At 44.8% G+C, this 15,417-nt stretch overlaps 1 protein-coding gene across 10 annotated transcripts in view; it reads right to left on the bottom strand.

The window, feature by feature from the left end:
* Window positions 1-15,417, bottom strand: part of LOC110507948 (arf-GAP with Rho-GAP domain, ANK repeat and PH domain-containing protein 1) — a 145,157-nt gene that overhangs the window by 112,891 nt on the left and 16,849 nt on the right. For 6 of the 10 annotated variants that reach the window (XM_090223958.1, XM_090223957.1, XM_090223959.1 and 3 more), the window contains exon 2: window positions 3,177-4,355. In XM_090223958.1, coding sequence (XP_090080084.1) covers window positions 3,177-4,258 — 1,082 coding nt within the window. In that variant the 5' untranslated portion in view covers window positions 4,259-4,355. Of the gene's footprint in view, window positions 1-1,333; window positions 1,556-3,176; window positions 4,356-15,417 lie in introns of those variants that run through there. The other 4 variants (XM_090223964.1, XM_090223963.1, XM_090223965.1 and 1 more) reach the window with 1 other exon arrangement.

Here is a 15,417-nt window from a genome sequence, read left to right as displayed (position 1 = left end):
GTAGGAGTAGGGGAACTAAATATAACCTCTTTGTATCCGTCCAGCGGACATCGTTAAGCTTCAGAAACAATGACCCTTCCCGCCCTGGCCTACACACACCAACTCACCCCGCCCACAGGCATACCACAAAACATACAGTATGTGAAAATGTGCTTACAGCAGACCCAACATTCACACATCTTATCTACAACAGACCTAACAGTCTCTCTCTCTCTCTCTCTCGTTCATTCCCCAGGGCAAAGTGTGCTTCAGCAGAACCCCTAAAGCAGGCAGCCAGGGCCATTCCTGTGAGCACCAAGGACTCCTAGTCTGGAACACAGATAAAGAACATCACTGGTACACCGTGTCCCTCACCGAGTCCCTGCTCTGGCACACTAGGCTCTGAGCCAGTATCCACTGAGCCAGTATCCACAATGCATCTCAGAGTAGGATAGCTGATCTAGGATCAGTTTGGGCTTTTCGAACACAATGAATAAAATTATATGGACACATCCTAGATCAGCACTCATGCTCTGATATTGTTTTGTGGGTACAGGCGCTGGCATGACCTGGCCATGGCCAGAGAGAGGGTCTCTCCTTGGTTTTGCGACTCACAGGATAATGTATCTGCCGAGCAGCTCTGGAAGCCTAGGTTTCAGTGGGGTGCTATTGTGCATCTCTGGCAAGGGCCCAAATTAAAGTTCCCCAAGTGAACCGTCCATCTTGTCACATGTTTGCAGGCAGTGTGTTTTTAATAGCACACACCCCACCCACTGGCTACTGGCACACACTATGTGTGTGTGAGTGAACTGGCATTCTTCCATCTCTAAAAAAGATCATGTTTAAATGTATAACTTTTTTGAAACAACTCCAACCAATTCTTTCACAAGTGTGAAACCACCCCAGCAAGTCTGTGGGAAAGACATAGCCGACTCCTTGAATTACAGAGGGATGAGAGATCTATTAGCATCACAGTCACATCCACTTCCCTTCCTGAATCACTCCTTACAATAACAAAATCACTGAGCCGAAGTCACTAATAGAAAACTACTGCAGCTTCTTTCTGTGTCCTTGTCTCTGTACACAGCTACACTGTTCAACTGCTGATAGCAGAACACAAATACACTCTCACACACACTTATACATCTCTCAGCGTCAGTAGGCTCAGCCTCTAGTTGCAAAAATATCAACACAAAACAGCACAAAGTGAAACACAGTGGGGGAGGAGGGGCAAGAGCATCAACACAGCACAGATATTCTGAATAGGAGAGAAGGGCGGGGGGGGGGGGGGGGGGGGGGGGCAGCGGAAGAGAAACAGAAAGGAAAACAGAGAGAAGAGGAGAGTCATTCTCACCTGTCCTGGCATGTCCAACAGGGCCATCCTCACTGGAGAGGAACGATAAACACACAGAGGAGGAGAAAGGAACTAACGTTTCACTGAAAGAGGGAGGAGTGAACTGCCACAGGTGGGCGGAGAGAAGGAAGCACAGAGCACTTTTAGAGACGTAGTGCGGGGTGTTGCTACTTCAGAAAGAGTAAAAGCAGACACTTCCTGCATTCTCTCTCTCCCTCTCCCTTTGTAAAGAGATTGAGATAGAAAGAGAGAAAGAGCGAGAGAGGGGTGGGTAGAGAGAAAGGTGGGTTGAGACAGCGCAAGAGAGAGAGAGAGAGACAGTGTGTGTCACACACACACACACACAACATACACTGAGTAGAATACCCTAGCTTGCCCCAGACAAAGAGTCAATTTGGGCACCAGGCTGGGGAGTGAGGCCTTCTCTGCTTCCTTAATCTTCCTATCAGAGACCAGGCTGGGGAGTGAGGCCTTCTCTGCTTCCTTAATCTGTCTAACAGAGACCAGGCTGGGGAGTGAGGCCTTCTCTGCTTCCTTAATCTGTCTAACAGAGACCAGGCTGCACACACACACACACACACACACACACACAGAGTTGGGTTACTGAAGCACCAGTGAAACTGCAGTAGTAACTGATAACAGGTCCTCATGACCATAGATAGTAGGACATATACACTGTACAAAAGGACAGCTGCTATTTATGGGGCGGCAGGGTAGCCTAGTGGTTAGAGCGTTGGACTAGTAACCGGAAGGTTGCGAGTTCAAACCCCCGAGCTGACAAGGTACATCTGTCGTTCTGCCCCTGAACAGGCAGTTAACCCACTGTTCCCAGGCTGTCATTGAAAATAATAATTTGTTCTTAACTGACTTGCCTGGTTAAATAAAGGTAAAATAAATTTTAAAAATTCCATGGCAGACTGATCAGGTGAATCCAGGTGAAAGCTAATGATCCCTTATTGTTAAATCCACTTAAATCAGTGTAGATGAAGGGGAGGAGACAGGTTAAAGAAGGATTTTTAAGCCTTGAGACAATGGCCATATGAGTGCCATTCAGAGGGTGAATGGGCAAGACAAAAGATTTAAGTCCCTTTGAACGGGGTATGATAGTAGGTGCCAGGAGCACTGGTTTATGTCAAGAACTGCAATGCTGCTGGGTTTTTCACACAACAGTTTCCTGTATGTATCAAGAATGGTCTCCCATCCAAAGGACATCCTGACAACTTGACAACTGTGGGAAGCATTGGAGTCAACATGGGCCAGCATCCCTGTGGGACGCGTTAGACACCTTGTAGAGTCAACATGGGCCAGCATCCTTGTGGGACGCGTTAGACACCTTGTAGAGTCTATTCTCCGACGAATTGAGGCTGTTCTGAGGGCGGTGGGGGGTTCTTAATGTATGCAACTCAGTATTAGGAAGGTGTTCTTAATGTTATGTACACTCAGTGTAAACTAATACTGCCCATGGTTCTGTGAGATACACTCTCTCTGAGTAGCAGTAGGCGTAAACTGAGAGCGAGTCAGTGTACAGTAGGCCTTAGAGCACAATACCAAGTGCAGGGTCACAACCTTGTGGACAAAGTGTATATGATCAGGATATGGTATGTCATGAGGAAACAGACTTTGCCCTGTAGAGGGCGATGTTAACCATGGATAAACACCCTGAAAAAGAGAAGCTCTTCAAAGCCAGAGATACTACTGTTCCTATGAAACCTCACTCTGACCACACACAAACTTCTGAAAGGGAAGTAAGTTTATCTGAGCCTATTGGTTTAGATTGTGTCCAATAGAACAAACCACAGAAGTAGAACTCACAACATTGGGAGCCAATCAGCGGCCCTCTTACCTCTGTGTGGGTGTGGTTCTGGAGGGCAAGACAGGAGGTCGATGTGGGATTGGAGCAGGACTATGAGGCTCTTTAGGGCCCGCCCCCACCACATAGACTTTAGGGGGGAGGGGAGGCACGCCTTGATCAGATGATGACTGGTCATATCGTTCAAATGAGGAGGAAGAGGAGGATGAGGATGAGGGGGAACCAGGAGAGTGCTTTCTTCCTCCCTCCCACACCTGCTGGGAGTGTCTGGCTGGTGGGTAGATAGCCAGAGGTGCAGGACAGGGCCTGGGGGAGGGTAAGGTGAGGGGATTGGTGGTAAGGATAGGAGGAGGTACAGTGATTGGGGTGTTTAAGTTGTTATGTTCAGATCTGGGTTTGGGTGCAGTGGGGGAGTTTTTAGGGGAGGTGGGGATGAAGCGTAGTGGGGGGCAGTTTGGAGTGCTGCGAGGTGGGATGGGGGGTAAAGGGGAGTCCTGGGCACTAGAATGGGGGGTGGTAGGGCAGGGGCTAGTGTTGGAACGAGGGTAAGTCTGGACACAGTCCAATGTCTCCACAGGGACAGAGCGGTACTTAGTTCTCTCCTTAGGGACTGGTCTCTGTGCAGGGACTGGTCTCTCTCCATCCCTCTCTCCTTCCCTGGACACTGATCTCTCCTTAGGGACTGGTCTCTGTGCAGGGACTGGTCTCTCTCCTCTAAGGACTGGTCTCTGTGCAGGGACTGGTCTCTCTCCTCTGGACACTGGTCTCTGTGCAGGGACTGGTCTCTCACTCCCCACAGGGCTGGGTCTGTCTGTGAACACTGCTCTCTCTTCCTCTCTCTGGTCTCCCTCTGCAGCCAGGTGTGTGTGTAGAGCGTCGGGCTCGCTCTCTGGGTGTGTGTGAGTGTTTGTGTGGAGTGTTTTTTGCAGGCTGGCTAGGATGCGTTTACGGTGTCCAGGCAATGTGATTCCAATCGTCTCCAGCTGATCCTGGGTCAGCCCTTGGCATTCCAACAGCGTTCCAAACCCCGCGTCCTGGAACACTGGGAAATACTGGTCCAGATGCAGCACACACAGCCACTCCCACAACGACACACACCCCTCCGCCTCAGACATCACCACAGTGTGTTTGAGTGGGTGTGTGTCTCTACGTGTATATATGTGTTATTGTGTGTATGTATGTGTGTGTGTCCAGTCAGTGTTCAGATCAAACCTGTGGAAGAAACAGGAAGATATGTTAGGAATTCAACCTTTATCAATAGAAGTGTACATCCAGTCCATACAATTCACTTATATTCCGTTCAGAAACACACAAACCCACGGCAACCCCACGGCAACCCAACAGCAACCCCACGAAGAGGATGTTAGAAGACTACAGTGAGTAGAATCTTTGTTTGAAAATCAATGTATGCGCACACACACACAGTATGAGAGAAGACGCTTATCTCTTATTATCTTATCTCCCTAAACTCTCTTACCGTCAGTGATCAGCAGATCTTAATCTATGGAGGTCGAGAACAGTGCTGTCCACTCTAAAAACACCCACCAGCTAAGATTTCTCTCCCTCCCTCTCTCTCTCATACATAAGCTAAAGTAATAACTATCTGTTCCTCCTCTACTGGTGACTACAGTAGAGCCTCAGTAGTACAGCACGAGGACACTCTTCTCCTTTGCTAAATGACTGTAGTAAACGTTTACCCCATCTCATAGTTTCAAAAGTAACTCAAAAATTGGACAAGAGAACACTTTGTACAAGGATGTAGGAGCTGTGTGACACAAGACCGCAAAAACCTCACATATTACACAGACACACATTTATTTGTATTTATTTTCTAGTCACACATCAGCATAAGACCGACCTCATTAGTACCAGGCAGAAAACAGTCCAAAGTTGAACTATTTTATTCTGCAACCATAAAAAACCATTAGACCAGAAACAGACTGTGGGACAGAGGTGGTGTCACTGACCCGTCACAAGAGTCAACACACACAACTACTTGTACTTCTAAAACAGAGGGGTGGGTAGGTGCCTCTATGTGGAGGGACACACACAACTACCTGTACTTCTAAAACAGAGGGGTGGGTAGGTGCCTCTATGTGGAGGGACACACACAACTACTTGTACTTCTAAAACAGAGGGGTGGGTAGGTGCCTCTATGTGGAGGGACACACACAACTACCTGTACTTCTAAAACAGAGGGGTGGGTAGGTGCCTCTATGTGGAGGGACACACACAACTACCTGTACTTCTAAAACAGAGGGGTGGGTAGGTGCCTCTATGTGGAGGGACACACACAACTACCTGTACTTCTAAAACAGAGGGGTGGGTAGGTGCCTCTATGTGGAGGGACACACACAACTACCTGTACTTCTAAAACAGAGGGGTGGGTAGGTGCCTCTATGTGGAGGGACACACACAACCCGTGTCTATTTTGCATGTTAAATGGACACCATTTGGGAAAGTGTGAAGAAGGACATCAGTGTCTGTAAAATAACTGCAAATCATTTCCTGTGGTATTTCCTGTCCTTCCTCTAACTGACAGAGCTCTCTCTCTCTCTCTCTCTCTCTCTCTCTCACACGTCTTCTCACTGTCAACTGCGTTTATTTTCAGCAACCTTAACATGTGTAAATTTTTGTAGGAACATAACAAGATTCAACAACAGACATAAACTGAACAAGTTCCGCAGACATGTGACTAACAGATATGGAATAATGTGTACTGCAGTGCATGTCCTCCTCATGGACTGCACCAGACTGAACCAGATTTGCCAGCTCTTGCTGTGAGATCTTACCCCACTCTTCTACCCTCGCCCTTCGATCTAACAGGTCCCAGGCGTGCTCAATGGGATTGAGATCCGGGCTCTTCGCTGGCCATTGCAGAACACTGACATTCCTGTCTTGCAGGAAATCACACACAGAATGAGCAGTATGGCTGGTGGCATTGTCATACTGGAGGGTCATGTCAGGATGAGCCTGCAATGACAACAAGCTCTGTCCAATGATGCTGTGACACAGCGCCCCAGACCATGACGGACACTCCACCAACAAATCGATCACGCTCCAGAGTACAGGCCTCATTCCTTCGATGATAAACGTGAATCCGACCATCACCTCTGGTGAGACAAAACCGCGACTCGTCAGTGAAGAGCAGTTTTTGCCAGTCCTGTCTGGTCCAGCGACAGGGGTTTGTGCCCATAGGCGACGTTGTTGCCGGTGATGTCTGGTGAGGACCTGCCTATAACTGACAGGCTGGGTAGCCTGGGCGGCAGGGTAGCCTAGTGGTTAGAGAGTTGGACTGTAAGGTTGCAAGTTCAAACCCCCGAGCTGACAAGGTACAAATCTGTCGTTCTGCCCCTGTTCCTAGGCCATCATTGAAAATAAGAATTTGTTCTTAACTGACTTGCCTAGTTAAATAAAGGTAAAATAATTTTTTGTTTTTTTAAAAGTCTGATGTGCGTTCCTGGTGTAACTCAGGCTGTTGTTGTTGCCATCCTGTACCTGTCCCGCAGGTGTGATGTTCAGATATACCCGTCCTGTGCAGGTGTTGTTACACGTGGTCTGCCACTGCGAGGACGATCAGCTGTCCGTCCTGTCTCCCTGTAGCGCTGTCTTTGGCGTCTCACAGTACGGACTAGAGGTCGACCGATTAATCGGAATGGCTGATTAATTAGGGACGATTTCAAGTTTTCATAAAAATCGGAAATCTGTCAGTTAAGAACACATTCTTATTTTCAATGACAGCCTAGGAACAGTACCACCAACTGCCGTGTTCCGGGGCAGAACAACAGATTTTCACCATGTCAGCTCGGGGGGATCTAATCTTGCAACCTTACAGTTAACTAGTTCAACGCTCTAACCACCTGCCTCTCATTGCACTCCACGAGGAGCCTGCCTGTTACGCGAATGCAGTAGAAGCCAAGTTAAGTTGCTAGCTAGCATTAAACTTATCTTGTAAAAAACAATCAGTCAATCATAATCACTAGTTATAACTACACATGGTTGATGATATTACTAGTTTATCTAGCGTGTCCTGTGTTGCATATAATCGATGCAGCGCTGGGGGATGATTTAACAAAAGCGAATTTGCGAAAAAAGCACAATCGGGCAATCTGAGACTTGGAGTAGTTATTCCCCTTGCTCTGCAAGGGCCACGGCTTTTATGGAGCGATGGGTAACTCTGCTTCGAGTGTGGCTGTTGTCGATGTGTTCCTGGTTTGAGCCCAGGTAGGAGTGAGGAGAGGGATGGAAGCTATACTGTTACACTGGCAATACTAAAGTGCCTATAAGAACATCCAATAGTCAAAGGTTAATGAAATACAAATCATATAGAGAGAAAGTCCTAAAAATACTATATTAACTACAACCTAAAACCTCGTACCTTGGAATATTGAAGTCTCATGTTAAAAGGAACCACCAACTTTCATATGTTCTCATGTTCTGAGCAAGGAACTCAAACCTTAGCTTTCTTACATGGCACATATTACACTTTTACTTCTCCAACACTTTGTTTTTGCATTACTGAAACATGTTTCATTATTTATTTAAGGCTAAATAGATTTTTATTGATGTATTATATTAAGTTAAAATAAGTGTTCTTTCAGTATTGTTGTAATTGTCATTATTACAAATAAATAAATTAATAAAAAATAATAATTGGCCGATTAATCGGTATCGGCTTTTTTGGTCCTCCAATAATCGGTATCGACATTGATAAATCATACTCGGTCGACCTCTAGGACGGACATTGCAATTTACTGCCCTAGCCACATCTGCAGTCCTCACGCTTCCTTGCAGCATGCCTAAGGCACATTCACGCAGATGAGCGTGAGTCAGTAGAAAGGCCTCTTTAGTGTCCTAAGTGACCTTAATTACCTACCGTCTGTAAGCTGTTAGTGTCTTAACGACCGTTCCACAGGTGCAAGTTCATTAATTGTTTATGGTTCATTGAACTAGCATGGGAAACAGTGTTCAAACCCTTTACAATGAAGATCTGTGAAGTTATTTGTTTTTTTACGAATTATCTTTGAAAGACAGGGTCCTGAAAAAGGGACGTCTCTTTTTTTAGCTGTGTTATATATATATATATATATATCACACACACACACAGTGGGGCAAAAAAGTATTTAGTCAGCCACCAATTGTGCAAGTTCTCCCACTTAAAAAGATGCGAGAAGCCTGTAATTTTCATCATAGGTACACTTCAACTATGACAGACAAAATGAAAGAAAAAAAAAACAGAAAATCACATTGTAGGATTTTTAATTAAATGTATTTGCAAATTATGGTGGAAAATAAGTATTTGGTCAATAACAAAAGTTTATTTCAATACTTTGTTATATACCCTTTGTTGGCAATGACAGAGGTCAAACGTTTTCTGTAAGTCTTCACAAGGTTTTCACACACTGTTGCTGGTATTTTGGCCCATTCCTCCATGCAGATCTCCTCTAGAGCAGTGATGTTTTGGGGCTGTTGCTGGGCAACACGGACTTTCAACGCCCTCCAAAGATTTTCTATGGGGTTGAGATCTGGAGGCTGGCTAGGCCACTCCAGGACCTTGAAATGCTTCTTACGAAGCCACTCCTTCGTTGCCCGGGCAGTGTGTTTGGGATCATTGTCATGCTGAAAGACCCAGCCACTTTTCATCTTCAATGCCCTTGCTGATGGAAGGAGGTTTTCACTCAAAATCTCACGATACATGGCCCCATTCATTCTTTCCTTTACACGGATCAGTCGTCCTGGTCCCTTTGCAGAAAAACAGCCCCAAAGCATGATGTTTCCAACCCCATGCTTCACAGTAGGTATGGTGTTCTTTGGATGCAACTCAGCATTCTTTGTCCTCCAAACACGACGAGTTGAGTTTTTACCAAAAAGTTATATTTTGGTTTCGTCTGACCATATGACATTCTCCCAATCTTCTTCTGGATCATCCAAATGCTCTCTAGCAAACTTCAGATGGGCCTGGACATGTACTGGCTTAAGCAGGGGGACACGTCTGGCACTGCAGTATTTGAGTCCCTGGCAGTGTAGTGTGTTACTGATGGTAGGCTTTGTTACTTTGGTCCCAGCTCTCGGCAGGTCATTCACTAGGTCCCCCCGTGTGGTTCTGGGATTTTTGCTCACCGTTCTTGTGATCATTTTGACCCCACGAGATCTTGCGTGGAGCCCCAGATCGAGGGAGATTATCAGTGGTCTTGTATGTCTTCCATTTCCTAATAATTGCTCCCACAGTTGATTTCTTCAAACCAAGCTCCTTACCTATTGCAGATTCAGTCTTCCCAGCCTGGTGCAGGTCTACAACTTTGCTTCTGATGTCCTTTGACAGCTCTTTGGTCTTGGCCATAGTGGAGTTTGGAGTGTGACTGTTTGAGGTTGTGGACAGGCGTCTTTTATACTGATAAGTTCAAACAGGTGCCATTAATACAGGTAACAAGTGAAGGACAGAGGAGCCTCTTAAAGAAGAAGTTACAAGTCTGTGAGAGCCAGAAATCTTGCTTGTTTGTAGGTGACCAAATACTTATTTTCCACCATAATTTGCAAATAAATTCATTAAAAATCATACAATGTGATTTTTTCTCATTTTGTCTGTCATAGTTGAAGTGTACCTATGATTAACATTTACAGGCCTCTCTCATCTTTTTAAGTGGGAGAACTTGCACAATTGGTGGCTGACTAAATACTTTTTTGCACCATTGTGTGTGTGTGTGTGTGTGTGTATTTATATATATAAATAAATAAATATATATATATATATATATATAAAAACTTTATTTAGATAAGTATTCAGACCCTTTGCATTGAGACTAGAAATGTAGTTTAAGTGCATCTTGTTTCCATTGATCATCCTTGCGATGCTTCTACAACTTGATTGGAGTCCAGGCACACACCTATCTATATAAGGTCCCACAGTTGCCAGTGCATGTCAGAGCAAAAACTAAGCAATGAGGTCGAAGTGATTTTCCGTAGAGCTCCGAGACAGGATCGTGTCGATCGTGGCTACTTTGAAGAATCTAAAATAATATATTTTGATTTGTTTTACACTTTTTTGGCTACTACATGATTCCATATGTGTTATTTCATAGTTTGGACATCTTCACTATTATTCTACAATGTATAAAATAGTAAAAAAATAAAGAAAAACCCTTGAATGAGTAGGTGTGTCCAACTTCTGACTGGTACTGCAAGACTATCTGTTCATCTTCTGTCTATTTCTGCCATCTTCCCCTTTCACTCCTTCAAGCATGAATGACTTAGTTTCTCGTCTTCTCTATCTAAGCATATACTGTACATCCATCTTTCCAGAATGTCCATCTATCACTGTGTCCATCTTGTACCAGGGTGGAGGTGCCTCTATTAGATGTAATATGGTAGTCATGAGACTGAACTGTGAGGTTGCTATCGGTCTATTTGAACTAATCGGTTATTTCTGTTAATTTATTGCTGGTGTTAATTGATTGCAGGTGTGATTGTGACCATCACCTCTTAAAATGTCTGCATTACTGAGAGCCAAGAGGAAGGGAAAGGACAGAACTGCTGCTGTCTCCAAGTCCCACACCAAACTTGATATTTGCTGTGCCTGAGCTACACTACTTAAACTGCATGTACTGGAGACACTGAAACTGTAAACCGTTTTGATTGCCACTCTGAGTCTGCTGGCCCTTGCAGCTTATTTGAACCTTTTTGTAATAAAATGCATTTTTGATGATCCTGTGTTGTGTTTATTCCATAGTGGTACCCAGTTCAGGTCTCTATTGACCCTGCCCTACAACCTGTGGAGGCTAAACCATCTCTCTCTCCAGGCTGGTTATAACCATGTTTCTATACTGCAGCAACAAGGAGGCATTCTGTTACCTGGGCAACAGAAAACAAAAACAGACACAGAGTAGTGGGTCCAGGGGGATTCATATGGACAGGACAGAGCTGTGATTTGAGACACCGATTAAGAGAGTTACCTGACACATCTTTGACATTCTTTAAGGGAAGTAAGAGATTGTGTGGGTGTCAAGCTTCACATCCCCTTTCAAGTACACATAAAAACACACGATGCCAGAGTTAAACTCAGTTCTTTATAAGCTGCCCTCTCAGAAAGGGCTGTGTGCTACTGTTGAGTCTCCCCGCCTTATCTCAAAATGAGCTACTGTTGAGTCTCCCCACCTTATCTCAAAATAATCTACTGTTGAGTCTCCCCACCTTATCTCAAAATAAGCTACTGATGAGTCTCCCCACCTTATCTCAAAATGAGCTACTGTTGAGTCTCCCCACCTTATCGCAAAATGAGCTACTGGTGAGTCTCCCCGCCTTATCTCAAAATTAGCTACTGTTGAGTCTCCCAGCCTTATCTCAAAATGAGCTACTGTTGAGTCTCCCCACCTTATCTCAAAATAAGCTACTGTTGAGTCTCCCCACCTTATCTCAAAATTAGCTACTGTTGAGTCTCCCCGCCTTATCTCAAAATTAGCTACTGTTGAGTCTCCCCGCCTTATCTCAAAATTAGCTACTGTTGAGTCTCCCCACCTTATCTCAAAATTAGCTACTGTTGAGTCTCCCCGCCTTATCTCAAAATTAGCTACTGTTGAGTCTCCCCGCCTTATCTCAAAATGAGCTACTGTTGAGTCTCCCCACCTTATCTCAAAATGAGCTACTGCTTTATCCTCAACTACCTTCTCTTTCGCTCATACTCTTTTTCTCTGCATTGTAACACCTCTGTTTCACACCACAGGTTGCCTGTTTAGCAGACGAAATAAAAGAAACGCCTGACTCTTCTCACACACACACACACAGACATCTCCAGTCACTCATCTCGGGGCCTCACAGACAGAGGTGTAAACATGCTGACTCAGCCAACGACCTCAAAGAGCCACTGAGATCAAACCACACACATACACAATATCTAGGCTATTTCTGTCTCCTTCTAGCTCCCCTTCACTCTCCTCTCTGTCTCATGAAAAGAGATAAACATACAAAATGGTACTACAGATATAGGGTCATCATCCAAAAGGTCTCCATCCCAATATGGTAAAATCAGACAAGACACGCTATAAGAGACGTGAAAGGGGAAGCTTTAAAAACAAAATGTATCTCTGACCCATTGTGATTACTGAGTATGGCGGGGTACTTTGTTAGTCAGCAGCCACTAGCTGTGACATCAGTGCCAGTCAGCCAAAATAATTTAGATTTATACAAAAACACACACATATATACGACGACAAGCTCAGCACTGGGATAAAAAGACTGTGTAAGGAAAGTACACAACACAGTCTGGACAGACCTTTTAGAAGTCCAGGGAGGGATGGGGAGCAGCCAGGTCAATCCAGACGCAAGGTGATATTCAATAATGGAAAAAAAATCATCCATAGTTACATATATCGTATGGTTTTGACAATATCGCAATATATTTTTGCACTAGTTGGCTGTACCTTCATCAAAATTCCAATATTTTTTCCTTCATATCTTATTCTCCATCTTCTTTTTAAATATGTAGACCATTTGTTTTCAGCACTTCTATTTCCATGACTGGCTCTCAAGGTTCTCTCTTGTCCCTCTGCAGCAGACCTATGGTGAACAATATGTTGGAACATCGAATCGCAGTAAAATCACAGTATCTGTATTTATTATGGATCCCCATTAGCTGCTGCCAAGGCACCTGACCAAGGCACCTGACCAAGGCACCTGACCAAGGCACCTGACCAAGGCACCTGACCAAGGCACCTGACCAAGGCACCTGACCACACGATTGAACAGTAGTCCTGTTGCGACAAAACTAGGGCCAGTAGGACCTGCTTTGTTGACAGTGCTGTTAAGAAGGTAGAAACAGGGCCAGTAGGACCTGCCTTGTTGATAGTGCTGTTAAGAAGGTAGAAACAGGGCCAGTAGGACCTGCCTTGTTGATAGTGCTGTTAAGAAGGTAGAAACAGGGCCTGTAGGACCTGCCTTGTTGATAGTGCTGTTAAGAAGGTAAGCAATGCTTTATCATGGACAGAGTTCTCCCCAGCTTAGCTACTGTTGTATCAATATGTTTTGACCATGACAGTTTACAATCCAGGGTTACTCCAAGCAGTTTAGTCACCTCAACTTGCTCAATTTCCACATTATTCATTGCACAATTTAGTTGAGGTTTAGGGTTTGGTGAATGATTTGTTCCAAATACAATGCTTTTAGTTTTTGAAAAGATTTAGGACTAATGTATTCCTTGCCACCCATTCTGAAACTAACTGCAGCTCTTTGTAAAGTGTTGCAGTTATTTTAGTCACTGTAGTAGCTGACGTGTATAGCCAGTGGCATGTCGTTAATAAAGATTGAAAAAAGTAAGGGGCCTAGACAGCTGCCCTGGGGACTTCCTGATTGTACCTGCATTAGGCTTCCATTAAAGAACACCCTCTGTTAGACAGGTAAACTCTTTATCCACAATATAGCAATGGGTGTAAAGCCATAACATATACGTTTGTCCAGCAGCAGACCATGATCGATAATGTCAAAAGCCGCACTGAAGTCTAACAGCCCCCCTCCCAATCTTTTTATCATCAATGTCTCAGCCAATTGTCTCAGCCAATTGTAAAGTGTTGCAGTTATTTTAGTCACTGTAGTAGCTGACGTGTATAGCCAGTGGCATGTCGTTAATAAAGATTGAAAAAAGTAAGGGGCCTAGACAGCTGCCCTGGGGACTTCCTGATTGTACCTGCATTAGGCTTCCATTAAAGAACACCCTCTGTTAGACAGGTAAACTCTTTATCCACAATATAGCAATGGGTGTAAAGCCATAACATATACGTTTGTCCAGCAGCAGACCATGATCGATAATGTCAAAAGCCGCACTGAAGTCTAACAGCCCCCCTCCCAATCTTTTTATCATCAATGTCTCAGCCAATTGTCTCAGCCAATTGTAAAGTGTTGCAGTTATTTTAGTCACTGTAGTAGCTGACGTGTATAGCCAGTGGCATGTCGTTAATAAAGATTGAAAAAAGTAAGGGGCCTAGACAGCTGCCCTGGGGACTTCCTGATTGTACCTGCATTAGGCTTCCATTAAAGAACACCCTCTGTTAGACAGGTAAACTCTTTATCCACAATATAGCAATGGGTGTAAAGCCATAACATATACGTTTGTCCAGCAGCAGACCATGATCGATAATGTCAAAAGCCGCACTGAAGTCTAACAGCCCCCCTCCCAATATTTTTATCATCAATGTCTCAGCCAATTAGCAGTCATTTTAGTAAATGCTGTGCTTGTTGAAAGTGTGTTGTCAATATATTTACGGTGAAATAGATTTTTTTATTTAACTAGTTAAGAACAAATTCTTATTTGCTTCCTGCAACACAAACTCAAAAGTTCTGGGACACTGTAAAGTCCATGGAGAATAAGAACACCTCCTCCCAGCTGCCCACTGCACTGAGGATAGGAAACTGTCACCACCGATAAATCCACTATAATTAAAAATTTCAATAAGCATTTTTCTAAGGCTGGCCATGCTTTCCACCTGGCTACCCCTACCCCGGTCAACAGCACTGTACCCCCCCACAGCAACTCGCCCAAGCGTTCCCCATTTCTCATTCTCCCAAATCCAGTCAGCTGATGTTCTGAAAGAGCTGAAAAATCTGGACCCCTAAAAATCAGCTGGGCTAGACAATCTGGACCCTTTCTTTCTAAAAATGATCTGCCGAAATTGTTGCAACCCCTATTACTAGCCTGTTCAACCTCTCTTTCGTGTCGTCTGAGATTCCCAAAGATTGGAAAGCAGCTCCGGTCATTTCCCTCTTCAAAGGGGGGGGGGGGACACTCTTGACCCAAACTGCTACAGACCTATATCTATCCTACCCTGCCTCTCTAAGGTCTTCGAAAGCCAAGTCAACAAACAAATTACCGACCATTTCGAATCCCAGCGCACCTTCTCCGCTATGCAATCTGGTTTGAGAGCTGGTCATGGGTGCACCTCAGCCACGCTCAAGGTCCTAAACGATTTCTTAACCGCCATCGATAAGAAACAATACTGTGCAGCCGTATTCATTTACCTGGCCAAGGCTTTCGACTCTGTCAATCACCACATCCTCATCGGCAGACTCGATAGCCTTGGTTTCTCAAATGATTGCCTCGCCTGGTTCACCAACTACTTCTCTGATAGAGTTCAGTGTGTCAAATTGGAGGGCCTGTTGTCCGGGCCTCTGGCAGTCTCTATGGGGGTGCCACAGGGTTCAATTATTGGACTGACTCTCTTCTCTGTATACATCAATGATGTTGCTCTTGCTGCTGGTGAGTCTCTGATCCACTTCTACGCAGACGACACCC

Source organism: Oncorhynchus mykiss, chromosome 27, assembly GCF_057628025.1.
Source record: "Oncorhynchus mykiss isolate SJ-2025 chromosome 27, ASM5762802v1, whole genome shotgun sequence".
Lineage (NCBI taxonomy): Eukaryota > Metazoa > Chordata > Actinopteri > Salmoniformes > Salmonidae > Oncorhynchus > Oncorhynchus mykiss.
Note: the sequence above shows the minus strand (reverse complement) of the source record. Positions and strands in the feature narration are given on the sequence as shown.